The sequence below is a fragment of the Ostrinia furnacalis genome, unplaced genomic scaffold (genome assembly GCF_004193835.3).
Source record: "Ostrinia furnacalis isolate ACB-3 unplaced genomic scaffold, ASM419383v2 OfSCF0860, whole genome shotgun sequence".
Taxonomy (NCBI): Eukaryota; Metazoa; Arthropoda; class Insecta; order Lepidoptera; family Crambidae; genus Ostrinia; species Ostrinia furnacalis.
The window spans coordinates 352,400-376,579 of NW_021131099.1; the positions used below are offsets into that span (position 1 = coordinate 352,400).

At 37.4% G+C, this 24,180-nt stretch overlaps 2 protein-coding genes across 6 annotated transcripts in view; both read left to right on the top strand.

Moving 5' to 3' along the window:
- The window catches only part of LOC114350297 (myosuppressin-like), a 28,017-nt gene extending 8,056 nt beyond the window's left edge, over positions 1-19,961 (top strand). Inside the window, exons 1-4 of one of the 5 annotated variants that reach the window (XM_028301029.1) lie at positions 7,221-7,378; positions 16,637-16,760; positions 17,511-17,574; positions 19,506-19,961. In XM_028301029.1, coding sequence (XP_028156830.1) covers positions 7,365-7,378; positions 16,637-16,760; positions 17,511-17,574; positions 19,506-19,597 — 294 coding nt within the window. In that variant the 5' untranslated portion in view covers positions 7,221-7,364 and the 3' untranslated portion in view covers positions 19,598-19,961. Of the gene's footprint in view, positions 1-7,220; positions 7,379-16,636; positions 16,825-16,915; positions 17,060-17,510; positions 17,575-19,505 lie in introns of those variants that run through there. The other 4 variants (XM_028301032.1, XM_028301028.1, XM_028301033.1 and 1 more) reach the window with 4 other exon arrangements.
- A 1,742-nt stretch (positions 19,962-21,703) lies between these two features.
- Positions 21,704-23,900, top strand: LOC114350293 (myosuppressin-like). Its single transcript, XM_028301026.1, has 3 exons — positions 21,704-21,779; positions 21,879-22,017; positions 23,443-23,900. Exons 1-3 carry the CDS (start codon positions 21,704-21,706, stop codon positions 23,534-23,536), a joined length of 309 nt encoding a protein of 102 aa, XP_028156827.1. The 3' UTR covers positions 23,537-23,900.
- Positions 23,901-24,180: the final 280 nt, after the last annotated feature.

Genomic DNA, 24,180 nt, shown 5'->3' on the forward strand with positions numbered 1-24,180 from the left:
CAGGATTTCAAATTATCGGAGCAAGTCAAGCAGATAAAGAAGGTTTGATTGAAATAGGTAATGCTGTTATTATGAAAGGTTTGTATTTCCGTGAAATATTTAAAACTGACGGTTTTGTATACATGTAGTCTTTTCCATTTCATTTTACTATAATATTTGTACCTACTTATTTGTTCATTTGACAATGTAGTTTTATTTTATCACCATACAAACTTATCTAATATTGCGTCACTATTTACAGGTGACTTAATAAAAAAGATTAGAATGGAAAATAGGTCAGGCCAGTAACCGCATCTCTGCGTTTTATGTGCGTGGGTAGTCGAAGAATATCCCCTGTATTTACCCGACTGCGCCAGAAGGAGGGTTTATAATATTGTTTCATCTTAGATTCGAGCTTGACAATTTAATATTTCTATGTTATGTATTATGTTATGTAACATATTAGCATCAATAGTATAATACTTAAAGCATAAAGGCTCTTAGGGCCTCATTACAAAAAGTTAAATGCGCGTTAAACACTTGTTTAAATTGACGTTTACTATGAAAATGATATTTTAAATTAAGTTTAACGCGCGTTTAACTTTTTTGTAGTAAGGCCGTATGGCTGGCAAAGGCAATGTAACCTCATCAATCAAGAAGAACAACAGTTTCTATTAATAACTTAATCTTATTGAACTACCTTGATACTGGCCACATTCACGAAACCTATTAAAAATATTATAATTTTGACATAAAATATATTTTTTAAACTTTTTATGTAATTATCACAGGCACGTTCTAACCGGACCTTCTGTTCTGTTTTTATGTAAATATGTATTAACTGCCAGTATTTGTCTCTGGATTTCTCAAAAAAGGGTAATGTCAAAGTTGTTTGCTCGCGCACAATCACACGCGTTCCCCCAGGAAATCTTCTCAGATTGGTTTTATTCGTACTACAATTTATTAATGTTGAGAGAAACCGCGTTTGAAGTTATTGAAAGTTTGATTTTATTTAAACACCGCTGTTTGTCGACTGCAATACACTTATGTTTTCTTTCTATTTGCTGACTATACATGGACAAACTTTATGTTTGTTCTCAATTTCAAACTGTGTGCACAACAGATCCAACAGATTTAATAGCTGTTGTATCGTAGAATTAGTTTGAGGAAAAAACTTAAAGAACGTCTTATTTATAATAAGATAAAAATATATTTTCTTATTAACAAATTAATTAATTTACCGCGAGAACCTCTATGAAATTAATTAAGAATTGTGATACAGGTCATGTTGCGGCTTGATTTTAAAGCTGTCCCTTCCAATTATCTTGCAGATTAACTTTAATGTTTCTTTAAAATAAGGGACACTATTTACATATTTATTTGTCCCGGGAAGCAATTAAGTTCGTAATTAAACGCGGTGGCGCGCGTGTCGACGCATAAAGACCAGAGACAATCCATCATGGCGTCAGCTGTCAGTTTTTGGCGCGCGCGGACTCTTAATCAGATTTGCGGGCGGGAAACTAAGTTTCAAAATGGCGGCATCGTTGCAAATTAGTTGGACGGTCCACCGATTATTGCATCGAGTTAGTGGTTTACGTTGGATTGATCTCCGATTGATTTAAGCGACGAAATAATTTGCGTGGGCCGTATTTCGATAATTTGCACTAGTAGGTAAATGCGTACGTCACATTTTGATTGGGGCTTGAATTACATGATTGATTGAACTGCAATTCAATTTACGTTGCAAGCAACGTTAAGAATTAAATTATTATGTCATTGGACATAATAAGCTCTTGCTTTTGTAAATTTCAGCATGTCACAGAAAGAAAGACGCTGAATATATTCAGAGGTTTTGACCAGGAACTTGAAAATAATATTACACTTTGAAATTTTAATAAGTGTTCACTAAGCCTAGTGTAATTTACACAGATATTTTTTACGTCACAGGATTTTTGTCCACATTTCGTAACACAGTGACAAAAGTGTGGGTAAAACTGTCCGGCAAATGTCACCCGTCTGTTTGACATGCAAATGTGAGGTTGGCCAATTATTTCCATAGTACATGGACTAGGCCTAATTAGTATGGAGATAATCTTGTTCCAAATGTGGAATATAAAGCTATAACAAACTGTGAATTAAGAACTTTTTATCCTTAGCTTTTTGACCTTTAAAGGGTTTTTCAGGAATCTTCTGTTCCATATTTACAATTTATAAATAAATTAAGTAATTTTGAAAGATGTGGATACTTATGTGTGACGATTGAACAAAAATAAACGAGAATTTTCTTTTAAATTTCCTCAAAAACAAAGAAATACATAGAGTCATGAATTATTACGGTATTATACTTTAGGTCCATTCCAATTAGTACCCAAAGAATTATTTATATAGCATAAAAAATAAAAGCTGAACGACGTTCAAAAACGCCTACCTACTTATTTACAGACATGCTGAAAACTGAGACATGTATGTTACGTGAATAATTCGACGCCTTTAGACGTAGACGAATATTACTATACCTCCTTACTTTGTTCTCAAAGAAAATCTTGAAATATGAGAGGCCCAGTCATTTCTCCTGTTTGACTGAATTCAAAGAGACGGTAACTTTTCAAAGCAAAAGTTTTCGCGACATATTAACGGTGACGTTTGCAAATGCTTTCTGAACGTCTGAAACATGTTTAAATATCACAACATTTTGATTTGTCAGACGTTCTTTTTCGTGAAAGAAAAAGCCCAATAAACATTTAATTGGAAAGTCACCCTTAACCATTAATTTCAGGCTGAATTTATCTAGAAAAATAGTTATTTCAGCTCTGGAGACCCAGTTTTCAATTAACGTATACGAGTAGGACAGTAACTTGACATCTACAAAAAATAGTCAGTTGGCGGTACTTTAGGGAAATAGAGTATTAACGGCTTTTACGGAGCTAGACCTAAATGTATGCTGTCAATGAAGACACATCACGTCGCCTTTTAGATCGTTTCTTTATTGTCTCCTCGTACGAAATGAGCTAACTAAATTAAGCCCAGTTTCCCCAAAACACTGCAAAAGCATGTTTAATGAAAAAGACCGACAACAGAGGTGTGCAAATAGAACAAACATACAAACAACAGCTCCCATAATGCAGAGGACAGAGCACATCGACAGTCGATACGCAAACAGACCCCTGTCTCCCTAATGGGGACAAATCGCCGGACCCAAACCGAACTGCAATAAGGCTGATCTGCGCGTGATCCTGAAACTTAATCTTTGCGTCTCATTTTGTTGGTACACGACGAAAGGTGACAGTTGCTCGGTGGAACGTTCCATTTGTAACCAATGTCAAATGTTTGCAAACCGCATGAAGACAATTAATTTATACCAATATTTGAAGAGCCACGGGACTCATATGAGACATTGTTTCTGTTTCAAATAATATACAGGAACGAGAGATCAGAACCTTAATACTAATGTTTCTTTTTTTAAATTATCGTTAGCTTTCCTGTGCATAAAACATTTTATTGAAATTGAAATTGAATTGAATCTTTTTTGGGTAAAGCTGCTGCATGCATACAACAATACCTTGTCTTATTGCAAATGCCTTCACAGAAGGAAAACAGTGTATTTTTTCTTACAAATACGTAGGCGTACTTTAGAGAGATCGCCAAACCGATTTTGGCATGTAAAGAAGGATTATCACCTGTATTTGTGTCTCTTTTGGAGTTCTACATAATACGGGGATAAAAGAAGCTTACATGCAAGGATAGTGTGGAGTTGTAACAGTAAAAGATCTTACAGAATTGGAACAGCTACTTTAATTTTACAACGACTGTTAATCAAAAACGCTGCACTGTATAGAGATAGGCAGGATCTAGGAAAATAACATGATATCTAACTAATATGCTACAGGGTGTCCCAAAAATAATGTGTAGCTGAAGCCCAGAGCATCACTAGGGCTATCCGAATCACTCCGATGTAAGTATGTTCTGAGATTTTTCATTCACTGCATTCGTTCATTCGATTTTTGTAAATCTTTCTTCCTTTTAAAGATTTATTTATTACTTTCGCGATGATTCGGGTAGCACTAGTGATGCTTTACCTCTGGCTTTGGTTTGACTCTACTTTTTGGGACAATTTACATATTTCGTACCCAAATAATTGTAGTGTGTAGGTACTTATGGGGAGTCAAAGTTTCTCAAAATGGTTCAATATACGATTGCATCTTACACAAATTAAAAGAAAATGCCCTTGCAATATTTGAAGCTCTCTACAAGTAGCGGAAAATCCCTTGTAATTTAACCCTGTAAATGTCATCAGGTGGCAAGTAAATTCGTCACTGTCCGTCTATTTGGTGGATAAACTTGGCGATATTGTCAAATACGTTTTCATTTACGTTTCAGTGGCGGCTACATTTAATTTTATTAGATTGGAATTGGTAGTTCATATAAATTAAGTTGTAGTGATAAATAAGAATGATTTGTAACGTTTGGAGAAACTAAAGGATTCCATGGATGCTGTATCCATTTAAGGACCCGTAGATTCATAGAACATAGGTAAAAAAATCTTGGATACTTATTTGGTTTGGTTAAATATTATCGAGGGATAGATTGTTTGTCACTGTTGCAAGCAACAGGTAAGTAGATGTTTTCAGAAGTCAGACATCAGTTGCAGCTAGATTTGGGTCATATCAAACTAATTGAATCACAAATTCGTGTTCTTGTACGAAGTTGGCGCCAAAACATGCCGCCATATTGGTTCCACACAGTGACCTGTATTTACTCATACTAATATGAATTTGTTTACTCATTTCGATCAATTGTGTGGAAATGTTTGTTATTCGATGAGGTACACGTCCAATTTAGATGTTTACCAAAAATATTGTCATGGAATTCTTTGAATTTTATTTTGGTTCTACTGTACCTCTTATGGAGGAAATTTTTCCAGGAACTCTACCAATTAATCTAACCCCAAACTGCCTACTCGTACTACGAAAAAAATGAACTATGTGTACGATAGGTACAACCTGGAATTAGATTTTTGCCCATAAAATTACTAATCGAAACTATTTCAAGGGGTATTTTCCGCTAATTCAATAACAAGTTAAACATAAGTAGAACTGCAATGGCTTACAGATGCGCTTCCAAAGTTTTATATAAAAACAACCAAATTAGCAAAACTTTAGGTCTTCCCCCATGTTTTCATTACTGCTGAATAATAATTAGCTCCCGGTTGCGCTGGCCAAGTTAAATGGGACTCATTCGGACAAGTTAAATATCCAGCACACTTGCAGCCGCTGGTTGCTGTAATAACTTTAGTTTTCTAAGGGTTTGCATACTAAATTACGCCCTACTTCTATTTGATTACATGTTTTTAACACAAATATAGAGTTAAAATAGAAAAAAACATGATTCTTCTATATTTTAAAGGTCTAAAGTTTTTTAGCTATAAGAACCAGGACGATTAGAATTTACGTTATTTTGATTGCAGAAATAAAGTACATTGTGAACTTTATACAGAATGTACCTATAGACCNATTTTACCCATAGACCATGGTTGGACTTTAATTTTCCATGTAACCACACGTATGTTCCAATTTAAAACAAAACCTTAAAAGAACAGCAAATTCCGTTGTTGGTGTTAGTGAATAGCATATGAGTCATATATCAATTAGGTCTGGAAAGACCGCGTTGCAATTGCAGGGTTAAATTCTTGTCAAATTAAAGTGTAAATCCTCAAACTAAAACAAAGCTGTAGATCCTCGCCATACAGGAGTCGTAGTGTTGTAAACGTGAGGTGGGATTACTAATATAAAATGGTTGACCGGTAGAGAATGCCGCCCGGCATTAAGTCCGCCACTATACATTACTTTTATGTGCAAGTTTAAATAAATAAAAAATACAACCTCTGATGCCGTCAATATTTTCAATAATTGTATGAAGGGGTTTATTTTAATTAAACAAATGACAGGATTTCTGATGTGCATTGATCTAGTTTCAGCAATGGTCTGACTGTCACTGATATTAAAAAGATTAAAAATTACAACAAGGCCAATGAGATAATCCTGTATTTTTGTTACTTTTCATCCCACGTAGACTACAATTTAAAAGTTTTACTCCTACTAAAGAACGGACCAATTTCGAAGCGTCATATGTCAATTAGGTCCGGTTGTGCGACCGCTGCAATTACAGGGTTAGCTTGCAACTGCCCGTAATGACGTCGGTCGTTCAACTTACAGAGTGAAGTTTGCTTTTAATTAAAAGAAACTTACTGGACAAAAAGAAAAAGAGGAAAAAGTAATTATGAAAAAGAAAACTTGAAATTGGACTCGATTTTTGATTGAAAATTAGTATTTAAATGACAATAGTGCAATGACTTTAACTGGGTAGGTTATATTGTATTAAAAAAAGCTGAAAAACTTGCGGAAATGTCTTTTTTTTTTCAATTCTTTTCAGCTTCAATCGTTAGATATGGCTAAAAAGGTACTTAAGGAGCATTTGAGTTGTTGAGTTGTTGTAGTGCAAATTGATTGATGATTTATTTTGATCATTAGATTGATATGACTCTGTAACTTTCAATATAGGACAACCCTGACAAAAGAATGTCAAAGACCATCTGTTTACCGCCACCAAGGTTTAAATCATTCGAAGTTTATTTTGAAGCTTATGTTGTTGGAATAAAGTATACGTCAGTTTAATTTTCGGTTTGCGAAACGCAATTAGTGTTGTCGTTTTAAGAATAGTGCACGTGTAAACGTGCGAATTCGCACGTACGCATCGCTTAGTGCGGTGTGTTTTGATTTTATGTCGATAACTCTAGATTAAAACATTAATTACGTATATCAGAAGTCATACAATATACTAGTAGGGTTTATGTTACGAATGTTTATAACAACTTTTGTAGGTACCAACATAGAGCTAAATATTGCTCCATGTCATCCAAATAGAACATTTTGATTTTGAATTCAACCATTTTTTTAATACCTACGTGCAAAAGCGTTAAGGGCTCTACGTGATAGGTGAGGTGTACCCCTACTTCTAATGTGATTCGACTTAAAAATAAATAGGGCAAAATAGCTTATTGAAAACATCGTTGAACAATATAATTACATTGAATTAAAATTTTGGTAACAATATTCGGGTTATTTGTTTCTTAAAATGTGGATGCACATCCCTGCATTGTTTGCGACGTCACGAGATAAATGAATTCGTAATCGAAGTCGAAGTCCCGATCCCGCAGCCTCCAGCTATCAGTGCGTGCACGCATCTCGGCCGGAGCCGTTGAACTATCGATAAATCTAAAAATAACTCGCGCAGCACTATTTTTAATACGATAATTAATCGAGTGCATAAGTCAAGTGAAGTGTGTGTAATAAGTGCATGCGTTACTAAGCCGCATGGTTTGAATTTTGATGAAGAGTGTCATGTAAGTGAAGACCTAGAGGTTTTTTTGTAATTTATTGTTACCCTTTAAATTATTTTGGCTTTTATTTTTAAACAAGATTTTTACATTTACGTACACGTAGTATTTTTTTAACAAGCGTAAATTTTATTTTGTCCAGGGCATGTCCTTTATTCATTTGGACAAATCAAAGGTCTTTTAACACAGATGGTTTTTAAACATGGTTTGTTTTAATTAATTTCTTTTTATTGCGATGTAACGTTATAACCTTTTAAATAAATAGTCAGATACGTGGCAAAACAGTCTTTAATCTGGAAACAGTGTTTTATTTTCACGGAGATAAATTGTTGTGCTAACTTTGGGCCCACCTATGGGATCAATTAGACCAATTTTTATGGTTATAAAACCAAATAATGATCTCACGTGTCCTCTTTAACAGATGGATAGCGATTAATCCCAACTTAACAGTTTTATAGCCATAAAAGTTGGTTAGCGTAACTACCTATTTTTTGAAGAAGTGACTCTGGATCCTTCTAAAGACACATTTTTGGGGTAAAAACCTTTCCTTTAATGAAATGAAGGTTAGAACTAGGCTTTTAAATGGTACCAATATTGGTGGTAAGTGGGGATGCATAGATACGTTTGAAAATGCTTGTCGCGGAAGGTGCGATTTATTTGACGTCGAGTGTATTATGGTACATTCTTCTGGATCCTAATTTTAAATTACCTACGCAAGCGGGGTTTGTTAAACTTTACAGAAAATTTAAACACGTTAAAATATGATAATTTTGGTAACATTCAGTGTTATCTAAGTAAATACGCCTAAATAAACGGTTGTATTCAAAAGTGCCTTGTTTCCTGTTATGAATTTTATACCCTAATGAAGTATTTCTATAAGGGTGTAGGTAGAGACAGTTTATTTCTTGGAGCAGGTGTATCCTTACGCCTTCAGGAAAATTGACAACTTATTTTGTGTGATCGTATATTTTTGACGCAATATAAAAACGCTGTTTACAAAATTACCTGATTTTCACTCACTTCAAACTTAAAAGTCTGGCCAATCCACAATATTATTGTTTTTGCCTCTATATAGGTACAATATCTTTGACCAAAAGGAACTAACTGTATGCAGAGGCTATATTACTTAACTAAATTGGATGAGTTTCACACCCTAGTCTTTTAGCTTTTAACCATTGGACAATACCATTTACATCAGACGGGAGTCGTATCCGCAACCGTGGATATACCTACACGAACAACCACCATGCAAGTGGGCTGTCAAAATTTTAGTTTTATGTCTTGTCTCTATGTAAGCATATGAAGCATTGAATTATGAATGATAGAAAACTAAGTTAAAATATAACAATCACATATCTTTTACAGAATGCCGTACATATTTGGTATTATTTCATCATATTGACATTTCCGAGTCTCCCGAGATATGAATCCTTGCGACCAAAATCAAATACACAGTAAAATCTTGACGTTGTGATTAAAATACAATATTTGAGCTTAAAGCTCGACACATAGACTTTAAGTTCTATTGAAATCGCGATGCTATTGTAATAATATTTATAAAATAATGTAGGCTTGTCATATTTTTGTATCATAAATAAAGGATGACAACAAATGAAAGGGCAAAATTAGTTAGTTTTTGTTAAATTTTTTCGCGGTTCCAATTTAGTCGCGGAAGTAAATTGGAACCGCGAAAAAAACGAGTAAATAAAAATAAAGGCCGCAAATACATGATGTAGGTATAACTTTTTGTTCTAATACGTACGTAGGTACAGTTGGCAGCTAAACATGCATGTTATGTATAGGTAATGAATGAGTGGTATTTTGTATCAAAAATAACGTAGCTATGGCTTGATCTCCTGATGTTTGTGAATTAGGTAATTAAGTACTTGTAAATTCAGTTTGTACGAGTCTTTTATCAAATAATCAACCAGTATGTAAAATATGAAATCATGAAGATAAAATTTCTTTACGCTAATTCAACAGGTAATTGCTTTATTACTAAACAAGCCGCAAAATGTTTCCAAGAAGGAGCGTGCCTTTGAAAATTTTTTTAGTTTTTTGATGAACCGATTCTGATGCCTAAATTACCCCTCATTACTGATGCTGCTGCCTTAAAGACAAGGCAGGGTCCGATCCTTGAAACCTTACACTCGAAAATGTAGTTCTTTTATGTAAAGATTCGAATATCAATGTGTGACTTTGCTCGTTATTATCTGCCTACACATTTAGTTGCCTATGAAATTGTAGAGTCTAGTCTAGACAAATACTTATTTGAAATAAAAAATACAACCATATGTTTTAATGTACCATATTATGGTTCTACTCATACTGATTACCTATTTTATTTTAACTAAAAAAAAAAATAATTAAAGAACCAACTAAATGTAAAAACCAAAACCCTACCATGATAATGTGAACTCTACATTTCACGAATTTGACAGTGGCTAGCAACTATGCTTGTCTGTAAATAAAATAAGATATAAAAAATCTCAATTTAAGATCAGTTGTATAAGACAATTGGACCACCCAAGATGAATTTCGATAAGAAATTACGCAATACGCATCATTCGCAATTCAATAAAGTTATCTCGGTTAACAAATTGAGTAGGTAATTGATAGGTATTTACTTGTTTGATTTCGCTGCTCCATTAAAATAGTCTGAACTGATTGTGTCAAGTTAATTAACTGTTTTGTTGTTGTTTATGTTTGACCATAATAAGGTTTCGTAAACTTAGGCAATATTTACCGTTTGGAATACTACACTATTTTTTAAGGAACACTCAAATTCAAATTTTTATTTGCATATAAAGTGTTCACAGGGTTTAACATGGGTGTCCAAATGCATGTCCATTTTCTACCGATTGCGAAATTGTTATTTCATTGTGGAACTCCCAAAACACGTTTGGCGGCTTTCTTCACCTGTTTTGCAACTTTTTATCGTTTTAAAGTTGCTCATAAATCTTTCAATACTGATTCTTACGAAAGAGTTTAGGTTCTTCAAAATGTACCCGCTAATTCACTTATTTCTATGGAAAGGTTTTACTTAGCCGAAGTAGCCCTAAATATGATACTTATTAACGTTAATGGATTGAAAGACTTGAAAACCCCAAGAGAAATTCAGATATTTAATACTACTGTGCCCGCGATTTCGTACGCGTGAAAATAGTTCGAATATATTTCCCGTTTTCGCAACATTTTTCATTGATGCTTTATCCTATTGCTCGTAGCGTGCAATAGCTTAGATAAATAAATGGGTTATCCAACACTAAAATATTTTTTCAAATCGAACCATTAGTTCCTGAGATTAGCGCGTTTAAGTAAGCAAACAAACTCTCCTGCTTTATACTTGGTACCTAGATTTATTCATCATCCAGTTATTTCGATTATCATAGCTTAATATCAATTTCCACATAAGATTTAAAACTCCATGTAAGAGTCAACTCGCACATTTTTATTATTAAGTAAGTTATTGTTAACTTGCATTTTTATTCATGCACTTTGGCCAGCTACGCCTGACCTACATTTAGGACTTTGGTAGTTCTAACATTTTTATAATCAGTGCAATAAAGCATTCGGCAGCTAAAACACGTCTTTCAATAAATCCCATCAGCGGTTGATACGGCGTAGTTGTCTGACATCTTGACATCAGTCTTACTTTGACACCACATCTTACACTCCATTTAGATTTTTGTCCTATTAGAGGGGAAATTCCTTTAAAACATTTAATTTCGAATACTTCAGATTATGATGTATTGATTTTGAGAGATTCATAAAAATCTTATTACTCAAATCGTAATTACAGAAACCATAAACATTCATCAACGTAAAGTCAGCATCAACATAATTAACTTATGATTAAATTATTATAAAAGTACTTACTTGAGACAGCAGGGCGCTTCGTCTGGTGGTCTGCCTAATGCCAACTGTGGTTGCAGGTTCGACTGCCACTGGGGACAAATTATAGTGAATTAGAGTCATAGTTTTTTATAAGTAGTACGAGTATAACATAATATAGATCAGTTAAGGCAGGGTAATTATTGAGACTGAAAAATAACTTAACTACATTTATTATGAAACTGACTGTAGGTACCTTACTACCTGTCTAATTCTACTCTTGAATTTAATCAGCTTAACATTCAGTCACAAAAAATTAAAGAAACCAAAAATCGTAATTCTAATTCATCGAACGATTTACCTGATTATAGCAATTGGTTTCATGATAATTTTCATTAGTAGGCCTAAGAAGTTACCTTAAAGAGATTTATTTACTTAGTAAAAATTTATTACAAATCAATTGAAATTGAAAATATGGGGCCCAATGATAATCTTATTGATGTTTCTTCTCAAAAGAAAATTATTGCTAACTACATTGAAAGGCTTCAATAAATGAAAATTGATCTATTTAAGGAAAAAATGAGTGGGAAGTTACGAGAAATTATGGATATTATATAGTTTCGGTTATGGATACGGTTACGGATATAGGAATAATATTATACCGGTTTCGGTTTCGGTTACGGTCGCTCACAAAGGCATATATATTTTTAATTTTCACATTTCTATAGTATCTAAAAAACTGTATCAAAATGGCTCCCGAGTATAACCGCCTACGCATAATTTTTGTTTCATGAATAAATATTGTAGCTCAAAAAGTTTGCGCTCCTTCTCAGTGGGATTAGGCCCTCATGGCTTAGTGGTTGTTTGCGGTTTAGCCAATAAACGTTGCCTTGTTTGGCTGATAAGATGTTATTACTCCCTTTGAAGAACAGGGATAATAATCGAGGAGGTTCCGAAATGCAGTACAGTGAAAGTTAAGGTAGCCGGTTTCTAAATTAAATTGTCTATTGTTTCTAATAACCTAGTAATAGTTACCTAAGTTTAGATTAGTCCTCTCTCACGACTAATATTGCAATACCCATTAACGGGTTATTAAGCTCATTGTTTAGATTAAGACCCAATTGTAAAAACAAAAGATTTGAATTTAATATGTCATATGAAGTATGTAGGTATTATAGGAATGTTGATATGTAGCCCTGAAGCTGTTTTATGGTACAGTCAGCGACAAATAGTGACACCCAAAGTGGCCAAAAATGACAACACCTTATACCTTATTCCGATTAAACGTGGAACGCAACACGTTTGTGGTGTTTCGAACTTTTTTGCTACTTTGGGTGTTATAATCACGATCTATTTGACGCTGACTGTAGCTTTGCCATCGTTTTCAGCAATCACCTTTAACCCTTAAATGGTTTCTGTCCGTTATAAAGGACATGTCAAACAATTGCCTACAGAATCTAAATTAAAGCAATTTATCGACTTTCAAGGGATATTTTATAAAAATCATGATATTTGATGTGAAACACGGGGCAGTAGTTCAATAAAAAACCGCGAATTTTAAAAATTACGACAGTTGAATAACTGCAACAGTAAGGTCAAGTTTTCGCTGTTGATAAATATGGCAACACTGTGGGTATTACACTTGTTCTTGTGCTTTATTGACTAATTTTAGAATATTAACGAATAAAACTGAGGATTATTGCCAAAACTGTAAAAAAATATCGATTTTTTTTCATTCATTTCAAGGTTACAAATGTTATGTCACTTAAAACGGACAACGCCATGTATCAGTAATAAATACTCATGTTGATTTTTAGACATTTTTACCCCATTTCCCCCTTTTAGGGGTTGAATTCTGAAATAACCTGAAACACGTGTTTATTAATTTATTTATAGGAGTACTCCTGTGAAGTTTCGAATTAAATAGTGCAACTAATTTTGTTTCGCCCTACAAACTTTGGACCCCCATTTCACCCCCTTAGGGGGTAATTTTGGAAAAATCCTTTCTGATAACACCCTTAGACCCTAATAAGGAACCTACATGCCAAAATTTGTGTCTTTATACCCACCGGTTTGGGATTTATGTTGATATATCAGGCAGTCAGTTTCTCTTTTTATTTGTCTGGGTATTTTTTGATAAATTTATGTAAAATTAACAGTAAATAGTCCGGATGGATTGCAAAAGGCGCTGGATTAGCCAGAGGCTGATTATCAGGGATTCCTGTATTGTTATTAATAAAAGTTGTTTTACGTTTGTTTTCCTAAACTGGCAATGTCTGCCCTAAGTGACATGGATGTAATGCTAAATAATTGGCAATGTCCGTTTTGAGTGACATGTCATAACTTCTATACTAATTGAAATTTTTTCAAAAAGAAAATATTTTTTTCTTAATCTATCAAAACAATACTTAAATCCCAAATTTGACCATTTTTCAAGCAAGGGTTCAATGAGTGCCAATTTAAGGGTTAATATCCTATCCTAGGCCTACCGATTGACTTTCATTAAAAGTGATCCACGAACTCTTAAGATCATCGTCCCACGCTTTGCATTATTTTCAGTCTAATATTCTCGAATATTCGGCGAACTGTCGAATTTCTTACCGCCCTCTATTTGCCAGAGGGTTAATTCCCTCCGTGGTTTTCAATAAGTGTTGCATTACAATACGTCGGCATTCTCAAGAGGGGAGGGCCAAATTCTTGACGGTAGGTTTTTATTGTGTTTACAACAGCGTTGGAGAGGCGATATCGAATTTAATCATAGGCTTTAATACTTTATTAAGTAGGTACTCGTTGTTTTCTTGGTAATTTTTCTTTTTCTCGGTGTTTTAATACTCGATTGTCAAGGTAGGTATTTTCTGACTAGAAAAGACTAGGTACTCTATCCTAGATGGTAAGATGACATAGGAATAAATCCTATGTAAGAACATGTTTTTCTCATGGGGTTAGACAAGGTTAAGGCTAAAATTAATCCCTAAGACGATTCAAATTCATACTTACTATACCTAGTTCATCATCATCATCTCAGCTATAGGACGTCCACTGCTGAACATAGGCCTCCCCCAATGATTTCCATAAAGGCCGGTTGTAGGTATCCAGCGCCTTCCTGATACCTTTATGAGGTCGTCGGTCCACGTTGTTGGTGGACGTCCCACGCTGCGTTATCCGATAGGTACGTGGCCTCCACTCCAGAACCTTCCTGCCCCATTGGCCGTCAGTTGTGCGTACTATTATATGTGCCCTGCCCATTCCCACTTCAGCTTGCTAATCCGTCGGGCTATGTCAGCGACTTTAGTTCGTATACAGATCTCCTCATTTCTGCTTACTAGTGTCTACTTATAGCTCTCTTTCTATTATATTTATTACTAGCGGCCCGCCCCGGCTTCGCGCGGTTGTAATGGAATTTTCCGGCTTTTCTCTTCTATAATATGCGTGTTTAATGCTTATAAACCTTCATCTTGAGTCACTCTATCTACTCGTATTAAAAAAACCGCATCAAAATCCGTTGCGTAGTTCTAAAGATCTAAGCATACATAGGAACTAACAGCGGAAAGTGACTTTGTTTTATACTATGTAGTTATGTTATTTATTTTACACTCGTATCTCAATGTGAGCAGTGCGGTCATAGATTAGGCCCCACATAAAACAAAGTTACAACAACTCTCTAAATATTATGTAAGCACAGAACAGTAGAAAGCTATTGCAATAACAATCCCATTCACATTCGATATCTACGAAACGCATCCTCTAAGAAGCACGCTATCAGTTATCAGTGTCAAAGCCTAAGGACACAAAGGGCCTGTTAGCGAGTAATGGGAGGCCTCAAAGACAGGATCAAAGAAAAGGGAACACGCGAGGGCGCGAAGACGCCCGGGATGTAAAAATAGTTGGATTATTATAGGAGTTACGTGAAAATGCTTTGGAATAATTTTTGTTCTTATACTTTTACCTACTGGTGGGTGGGACAGGGCGATCGTCTTTCTTATAAGTGCCTAATGTAAGAGAAGCTATGCCTAGTTACGCGCAAAATCAAAACTGTACCTAAATTCAGAAAACTACACCTAAGTGTTTATTTATACATATATTACTTAGTACATAAATGTTTAAAAAAGCTTAGATTTTAAACTGCACAGGCTATTGTAATCATTGGGGGAGGCCTATGTTCTGCAGTGGACGTCCTATGGCTGAAATGATGATGATGATATGATTTTATACATTCTAATCATTACTACTTATTTACTTCAGCTTTTGGATTTGCCAAAGCAAGACGTTTCTTCTTTTCTTTCAGATTTGAGAAATAACTCGTTTTAAGGATAAACATGTGGTGAGGATTGTTCCGAGTTTCCGACCTCGAAAAAGAAATAAGTTTTTTGGGTCAGATACTAAAGTTAATTTGCGAAAAATGAGTGAGTAGGTAAAAGCAGGACGAAAATATGCGCATAGGTAAATATTTTTCTGCGCGGATGACTTTCTGCGTGCTTACTAAAACAGTTTATGTCCCGGTTTAATTTATATGGTAAACATGGCTTTTTAAGAATTTCTTTGGGACAGGTCTACGGGTTTACAAGAGGCTTTTTCTTTTGAAGCAGTTTTAGTTAACGCGTTGAAACTGGGTGGTTATTCCTTTAGTTCTCGTATGGGTAAAGTGGACATTAAACGAGGCTAAAATTTAGATGAGGTCGAATAGAATAGAAGGCAATAATGATATTTAAATCCAAATTAACCCAATTTAAATAATCACTGTTGTTCTTCCCAAATATACAATAGAGCTATAGAGCAATAGAACAATACTAAAGGTTGGGTTGATGATAAATTAAAATATAATAGATTTCTGTTGGTACTTTTATCAGATAGCTAAGTTATTTAGAGCGGATAAATAGTCACAGTCCACGTAACAGAAGACCAGCTTGGATCGTATTCGATCCTAAATAAAAAAAACACTTATGACATCAGCTTGAGAAATAATCCAGCTTCAGAGGATAATCCAAGTCGTAGAATCCACACGATAGAGCCATTTCAAACTGTACTACAGCGCCGACGCAATGCATATTTTTCAGGGACATCTGGCCCCTGATATGCTATGTCTGATAGCTCACTCATGAATGAGACTATCATCTTGTCATCATCAACCTAGCATTCTGGGCACGACTCATTTTTATTTTTTTTATTTTTTAGAAAAGATTATTAGTAATTTGTTATTACCCAAATTACATTAATACTCCCGTTAGCCCCTCGTACTAAGCTAAATATGCTTGTATCACCAGTGAGCTCACCACAATAGTCGAGCGGCGGCGGGGATCGAACCCACGTTCCCCGGATCACAAGTCGGCCAGTCCGACCCCTTCACCGCTCGGCTATCGTGGCATAATTTTTCATTATAGGCGCATGGTAAACGTCCGTGTGTCATCTCTCTAACAAAGGTCGTTGTTCCAGCATCGAGTATCGTGCAGCCGTGCTGGTGGCGCTGGCGTGCGTGGTGGCGAGCGCTGTGTGCGCGCCCGCGCCGCTGTGCGCCGGCGCCGCGGAAGACGACCCTAGGGCCGCGCGCTTCTGCCAGGCCCTCAACACTTTCTTGGAGCTGTATGCTGAGGCAGCAGGCGAACAGGTGCCGGAATACCAAGGTAGGCTGTTTAGGCCTTTCCTCTTTCTGAGCTAACAGTATCTAAGCCCCTCCCTGTGCGGCCCGCGCCGCTGTGCGCCGGCGCCGCGGAGGACGACCCTAGGGCCGCGCGCTTCTGCCAGGCTCTCAACACTTTCTTGGAGCTGTATGCTGAGGCAGCAGACGAACAGGTACCTGAATACCAAGGTAGACTCCTTAGGCTACACCTCTTTCTGTGCTAGTGACGTAGGCAACTCCTCATCTAGTATCTAAGTATCTACGCTCGATACTCGCGCCGGCGCCACTGGAGGACGACCCTAGGGCCGCGCGCTTCTGCCAGGCCCTCAACACTTTCTTGGAGCTGTACGCCGAAGCAGCGGGCGAACAGGTTCCTGAATACCAAGGTAAGCTACTCTTCAGTGATAGGAAGGGAGGCAACTCCTCATTTAACGTATCCAAGCCCCTCCATCCTCGGTGTCTGCACCGCGGAAGACGACCCTAGGGCCGCGCGCTTCTGCCAGGCTCTCAATCAATACTTTCTTGGAGCTGTACGCTGAAGCAGCAGGCGAACAAGTTCCTGAATACCAAGGTGAGCTACTCTTCAGTGATAGCAAAAGGAAGGCAACTCCTCATTGAACGTATCCAAGCCCCTCTATCCTAGGTATCTGCGCCGCGGAAGACGACCCTAGGGCCGCGCGATTCTGCCAGGCTCTCAACACTTTCTTGGAGCTGTACGCTGAAGCAGCAGGCGAACAGGTCCCTGAATACCAAGGTAGACTGTTTAGGCCACTCCTCTTTCTGTGCTAGCAGTATCTAAGCGACCCTAGGGCCGCGCGCTTCTGCCAGGCCCTCAACACTTTCTTGGAGCTGTACGCCGAAGCAGCGGGCGAACAGGTTCCTGAATACCAAGGTAAGCTACTCTTCAGTGATAGCAAGGTAGGCAATTCCCCATTTGACGTATCCAAGCCCCTCTATCCTCGGTGTCTGCGCCGCTGTGCGCCGGCGCTGCGGAAGACGACCCTAGGGCCGCGCGCTTCTGCCAGGCTCTCAACACTTTCTTGGAGCTGTACGCTGAAGCAGCGGGCGAACAGGTTCCGGAATACCAAGTTAAGCTACTCTTCAGTGATAGCAAGGTAGGCAATTGTCCATTTAACGTATCCAAGCCCCTCTATCCTGGGTGTCTGCGCCGCGCGCTTCTGTCAGGCTCTCAACACTTTCCTAGAGCTGTATGCCAAGGATGCAAGCGAACAAGTTCCTGTATACCAAGGTAGGCAGGTTCTCATGCTGTGCTAGCATGGTAGGCGACACCTCATCCTGTGCTACAGATAGGCAAATCCAATTCTGTGTTACCAATGTAGGCAACTCCTCATCACATGATGAGTAGTCTCGCGTCGTTCGCAGTTTGATGTCCGTGGTAGTCAAAACCTTTAGATTTAGTATTCCCTACTTAGTCCGTTTTTGCTCTTACAAATGCTAATTCTGGAAATCCTAAATATACACGATACTTGTTCACATGGACTGAATTTTATAAATTCCACTTTTAAGTCGAAAGTCGAAACTTAGGCCATGTTTTACATTTCCTAACTTCAATCATCACTCGCATTCATGCGTCCTTCGCGAGTCATTTATCACCGGGGATACCACAAGTGAGGGTAAAAACAGAAGCTTCGTTCAATATTTGAACCGAAATACTTTTATATTAGTAAGGAGCTTCCTTATGTTTAATTAAACCATAATGTAGGTCAAAGTTAAGAGCTGCATAGCACTCTAAAATTGCTAGTTTTATGCCAACGTCTCGACGAACTAAATTAAATTAAACACTTTTAAAAGTTTATTAAAATATCTTGAAGTTTTTATAGTGACATCAAACATTTCAAATAAATAAATATCCTGAAGTTATGAAACATTTACCTACCTTGTGGACTCTACTGAATATGACTATAGTATGCAAATTTGACGACACGGTACAGCTGCATTTCGTTAACTGTATCAACAAAATTAGGTCGCAACATGATTCCGGATCATTGCGATAACGTGATTGCAGGTTGATGATTCAGTTTAGATATGGGCTCTCATGTTTTCCTACGATTTTGCGAATAAATATTTAGGTTACGCAATTGACGCAGATAGACAGAGTCAGACATCACCTATTACCCTCATTTGCCTTAAGTGGGAAGGAACACAAGTCTTGATCACACGTACCGAGCAAACGGGCGAGACAGTGCTCTCGGCCGAGTATACGGTGTGTATGAACGTTACGCCGAGTGCTCGGCCGAGCGCTCGAGTATGTGACTCGTTCACCCAACTGTCTCGACCAAGTAAACATTTTACTGTCTCGCCCGTTTACTCGGTACGTGTGATCAAGGCTTGTGGGATTCCCGACAAAGCCTTCACTACCAAAGTCCCTTCCAGCGATTGCCCGCCTACACGTATAGCCTTACGAGCCCTCCAGCAGGACGGGGGCCGTTAAAAAAATGAACCTAACTTATAACAGGCCTCTAACCACTAGACTGGACCCATCTTGAAGTCGGAACAAGGCGCCAAATGTATTATAAGATCCTGATCCTAACCTAACCTAACTTATCACAGGCCTCTAACCACTAGACTGGACCCATCTTTAAGTCGGAACAAGGCGCCAAATGTATTATAAGATCCTGAATCTAAGTACTTACAATTCAAATTATCCGAAACCTCTTGTTCCAGCTCTAGTACGCGACTACCCTCAGCTCCTCGACACCGGAATGAAACGGCAAGATGTCGTGCACTCTTTCCTGCGCTTTGGGCGCCGGCGCTGACGTGTGGCGGCGTCTCACCCCGCACCCCTCAGCGACGAGGCTTGAACTAACTGCATAACCAATAACCACCCTTTCGTCCAAAACATTAACGTAGATTTATCTAAGAAGGGTAATTTAACCGTCATATCCACGGACAGACGGACAAATTATGTTTCGCCATACTAGTTTTATTCTATAGGTATCCGAGCGACAATCTGAACCTCTCTCCCCAAATTTATAAGGCTAGGTTACGATGTACTTACTGCTAAAAGTATTAATAGTTTAAGGTGTAATTATCGATCTTGTTGTCAATATTTTTGTGGCATTTCATTTGGTAAGTGTAAGAATATTAAAATGTTTTAAATAAATTCCATATTTATGACAAGGCGAAGTGTTTTATTTCAATCCTTGACTCCCTTCCAAAATAAAATAAAGTTCTTGAAAAACACCGTACATTTGAAAGAAAAGTAATTATATTGATATTATCAACGAAAATTAAATGCCTAAAGTTTGGTTTCCACTAAGGCGGAGCGGAGCGGAGATGTCAGGCCGTCAAATTTTCCTATAGAATTTGGTAGAAAACGGGTCTAAGACCTAAGTATTTACCTAGTTATTGCAAACAATAATGTAGACGTGCAGTCAAATATACACATAGAAAAATAGAAATAAGAAAGTAAAGGATTCATAACTCACGGAAAATGGTGCACCGAGGTCTTTGGTTAGGAAGATCCAGTGGTTTTCTCGAACGCCGACATCCAGCACTGATACTCAAATCACAAATCTTAATGTATCGAACAAGTGAATTGCACAATTTTACACACACGAAACTGCACTGTCTGGTCTAATCCAGCAAATACACTCGCGGAAGATCTTCGGAAACGGCACAAAACAGTCGTAATTCAATCCAAATAATGGAATATTGCACGGTATGCATTTAAATATTCTCGAGACAGGACTGACTTGTCCACTTTTTCGTGTGTACCTTCAAAATATTAATAATATTAAAAACACTTTTTCTGTCTACCGACGAAAAGATTAGGCGCGAAAGTTTAAAAATAATGGTGGACTACATTTTTGACGATGAATTATTTAAATATTAAACAGGAATGTACTCTACGTAGGTACTTTATTTATTTTGTTAGGGTATTAGCAATATAGCAGTCATTTTTTATATTTATTTACTGCTATTTTGGTCGTTACGTCGGATCTCACGTTTTTCTTGATCTCTAAAACAAAAAACTAGATCGAAATCGGTTCATATTTTGGGATTAAAAATAAAATACTACAGACAAAATACATCTAATATCTTCGGGAGTTTAAAATGAAATGCAATAAAAGTTGCTCACAGTATATTTTCATTCTATAACACACTTGTATACATCGAAAATACCATAAAAACATACAAATTGCGCTAACAGTTACTTTTTGAGTTAGAGAATAAAGAGAGATATAATTTTGTCATTTCGCATACACATACAGTGTGTTTGGGATAGGGCTAGCGATAATTCAAGGCGATGTTTTAATGTCAATTTTATTGACAAAAATGCCCCCAAAAACGTCCCCGTCAAAACTGATTTTTTTGACAAAAACTAAAATTCATTTTTTTTTAAGTTTTATGGTCATTATTTTTCATTCTTGTGTCTGTTTAATGACACATATTATTGGCTTACAAATGCAATTTATTATTTACCTGTAAGACGGGCACATAAGAAATACAATCAATTTTTATGTATTCAAATAAAAAATTAAGCCCCCCCCCCCCCCTCAGTCCAAGAGGAGAGGGTGGGCCCACATATGGGGGCATTTTTGTCGATAAAATTGACATCACAACATCGCCTTAAATTATCGCTAGCCCTATTCCCAAACACACTGTATTTTATCTAAAATCAGTAAGAACACGATAAATACATTTTTTATAATAGAAACAGAATTACAACAACACTATGTANAGGCTCTCAACACTTTCTTGGAGCTGTATGCCGAAGCAGCGGGCGAACAGGTTCCTGAGTATCAAGGTAGACTCCTTAGGCTACACCCTCAGATCATAGAAAGAGATCTGAGGCTACACCTCTATCTGTGCTAGTGACGTAGGCAACTCCTCATCTAGTATCTAAGTATCTACGTTCGATGCTCGCGTCGGCGCCACTGGAGGACGACCCTAGGGCCGCGCGCTTCTGTCAGGCTCTAATACTTTCCTGGAGCTGTACGCTAAAGCAGCAGGCGACCAGGTTCCTGAATACCAAGGTAAGCTACTCTTCAGTGAAAGCAAAAGGGAGGCAACTCCTCATTTAACGTATCCAAGCCCCTCTATCCTCGGTGTCTGCGCCGCTGTGCGCCGGCGCTGCGGAGAATGACCCAAGAGCCGCGCGCTTCTGCCAGGCTCTCAATACTTTCTTGGAGCTATACGCCGAGGTAGCAGGCGAACAGGTTCCTGAATACCAATGAAGCTACTCTTCAATGATAGCAAGGTAGGCAATTCCTCTATCTAAGCCCCTCCGTTCGATACCAGCGCTGTAATCCGAGGGCCGTGCGCTACTGTCAGGCTCTGAACACTTTCTTGGAGTTCTGCGCCGAGGCGAACATTCTGGAAATCCTAAATATACACAATACTTGTTCACATGGACTGAATTTTATAAATTCCACTTTTAAGTCGAAAGTCGAAACTTAGGCCATGTTTTACATTTCCTAACTTCAATCATCACTCGCATTCATGCGTCCTTCGCGAATCATTTATCACCGGGGTACCACAAATGAAGGTAAAAACAGAAGCTTCGGTCAATACTCGAACCAAATTACTTTTATGTTAGAAAGGAGCTTGCTTATGTTTAATTAAACCATAATGTAGGTCAAAAGTTAAGAGCTGCATAGCACTTTAAAATTGCTAGTTTTATGCCAACGTCTCGACGAACAAAATTAAATTAGTGACTTTACAGCACATAATACACAACTCCATAACTTCAACACTTTTAAAGTTTATTAAATCTTGAAGTTTTTATAGTGACATCAAACATTTTTTCAAATAAATAAATATCCTAAAGTTATGAAACAGTTGGCTTGAAGACTCTACTGAATATGACTATAGTATGCAAATTCGTTGACGCCGCAGCAGCTGCATTTCGTTAACCGAATCATCAAAATTAGGTCGCAACATGATTCCGGATCATTGGGATAACGTGATTGCAGGTTGATGATTCAGTTTAGATATGGGCTCTCATGTTTTCCTATGATTTTGCGAATGAATATTTAGGTTACACAATTGAAGCAGATGGACAGAGTCAGACAGACATCACCTATTATTACCCTCATTTGCCTTAAGTGTGAAGGAACTGTGGGATTACGGATAAAGCCTTCAGTACCAAAGTCCCTCCCGGCGATTGCCCGCCTACACGGATGGCCTTACGAGCCATCCAGCAGGACGGGGGCCGTTAAAAAAATCATCATCATCATCATTTCAGCCACAGGACGTCCACTGCTGAACATAGGCCTCCCCCAATGACTTCCACATAGGACGGTTGGTAGCGGCCTGCATCCAGCGCCTTCCTGCTACCTTTATCAGGTCGACGGTTCACCTAGTGGGTGGACGTCTTACACTGCGTTAAAAAAATGAACCTAACTTATTACAAATCAAATTCAAATTTTTTTTTTCAAATCAAATTCGTTTATTTGTGGAACATAGGTAAATAACATATTACAGGTGTTAAAAATTAAGTCGGTATCACTATGTTTGGCCCAAGGTCGGCGTACGGAAGGCCTCTAAACACTAGACTGGACCCATGTTTAAGTCGTAACAAGGCACCAAATGTTTTCTAAGATCCTGAATCCTGATAGTGCGTCTACAATTAAAATTAACCGAAAGCTTTTGTTTCAGCTCTAGTACGCGACTACCCTCAGCTCCTCGACACCGGAATGAAACGGCAAGATGTCGTGCACTCTTTCCTGCGCTTTGGGCGCCGGCGCTGACGTGTGGCGGCGTCTCACCCCGCACCCCGCAGCGACGAGGCTTGAACTAACTGCATAACCAATAACCACCCTTTCGTCCAAAACATTAACGTAGATTTATCTAAGAAGGGTAATTTAGCCGTCATATCCACGGACAGACGGACAAATTATGTTTCGCCATACTAGTTTTATTATATAGGTATCCGAGCGACAATCTGAACCTCTCTCCCCAAATTTATAAGGCTAGGTTACGATGTACTTACTGCTAAAAGTATTAATAGTTTAAGGTGTAATTATCGATCTTGTTGTCAATATTTTTGTGGCATTTCATTTGGTAAGTGTAAGAATATTAAAATGTTTTAAATAAATTCCATATTTATGACAAGGCGACGTGTTTTATTTCATTTCCTTGACTCCCTTCCAAAATAAAATAAAGTTATTGAAAAACACCGTACATTTGAAAGAAAAGTAATTATATTGATATTATCAACGAAAATTAAATGCCTAAAGTTTGGTTTCCACTAAGGCGGAGCGGAGCGGAGATGTCAGGCCGTCAAATTTTCCTATAGAATTTGGTAGAAAACGGGTCTAAGACCTAAGTATTTACCTAGTTATTGCAAACAATAATGTAGACGTGCAGTCAAATAGACACATAGAAAAATAGA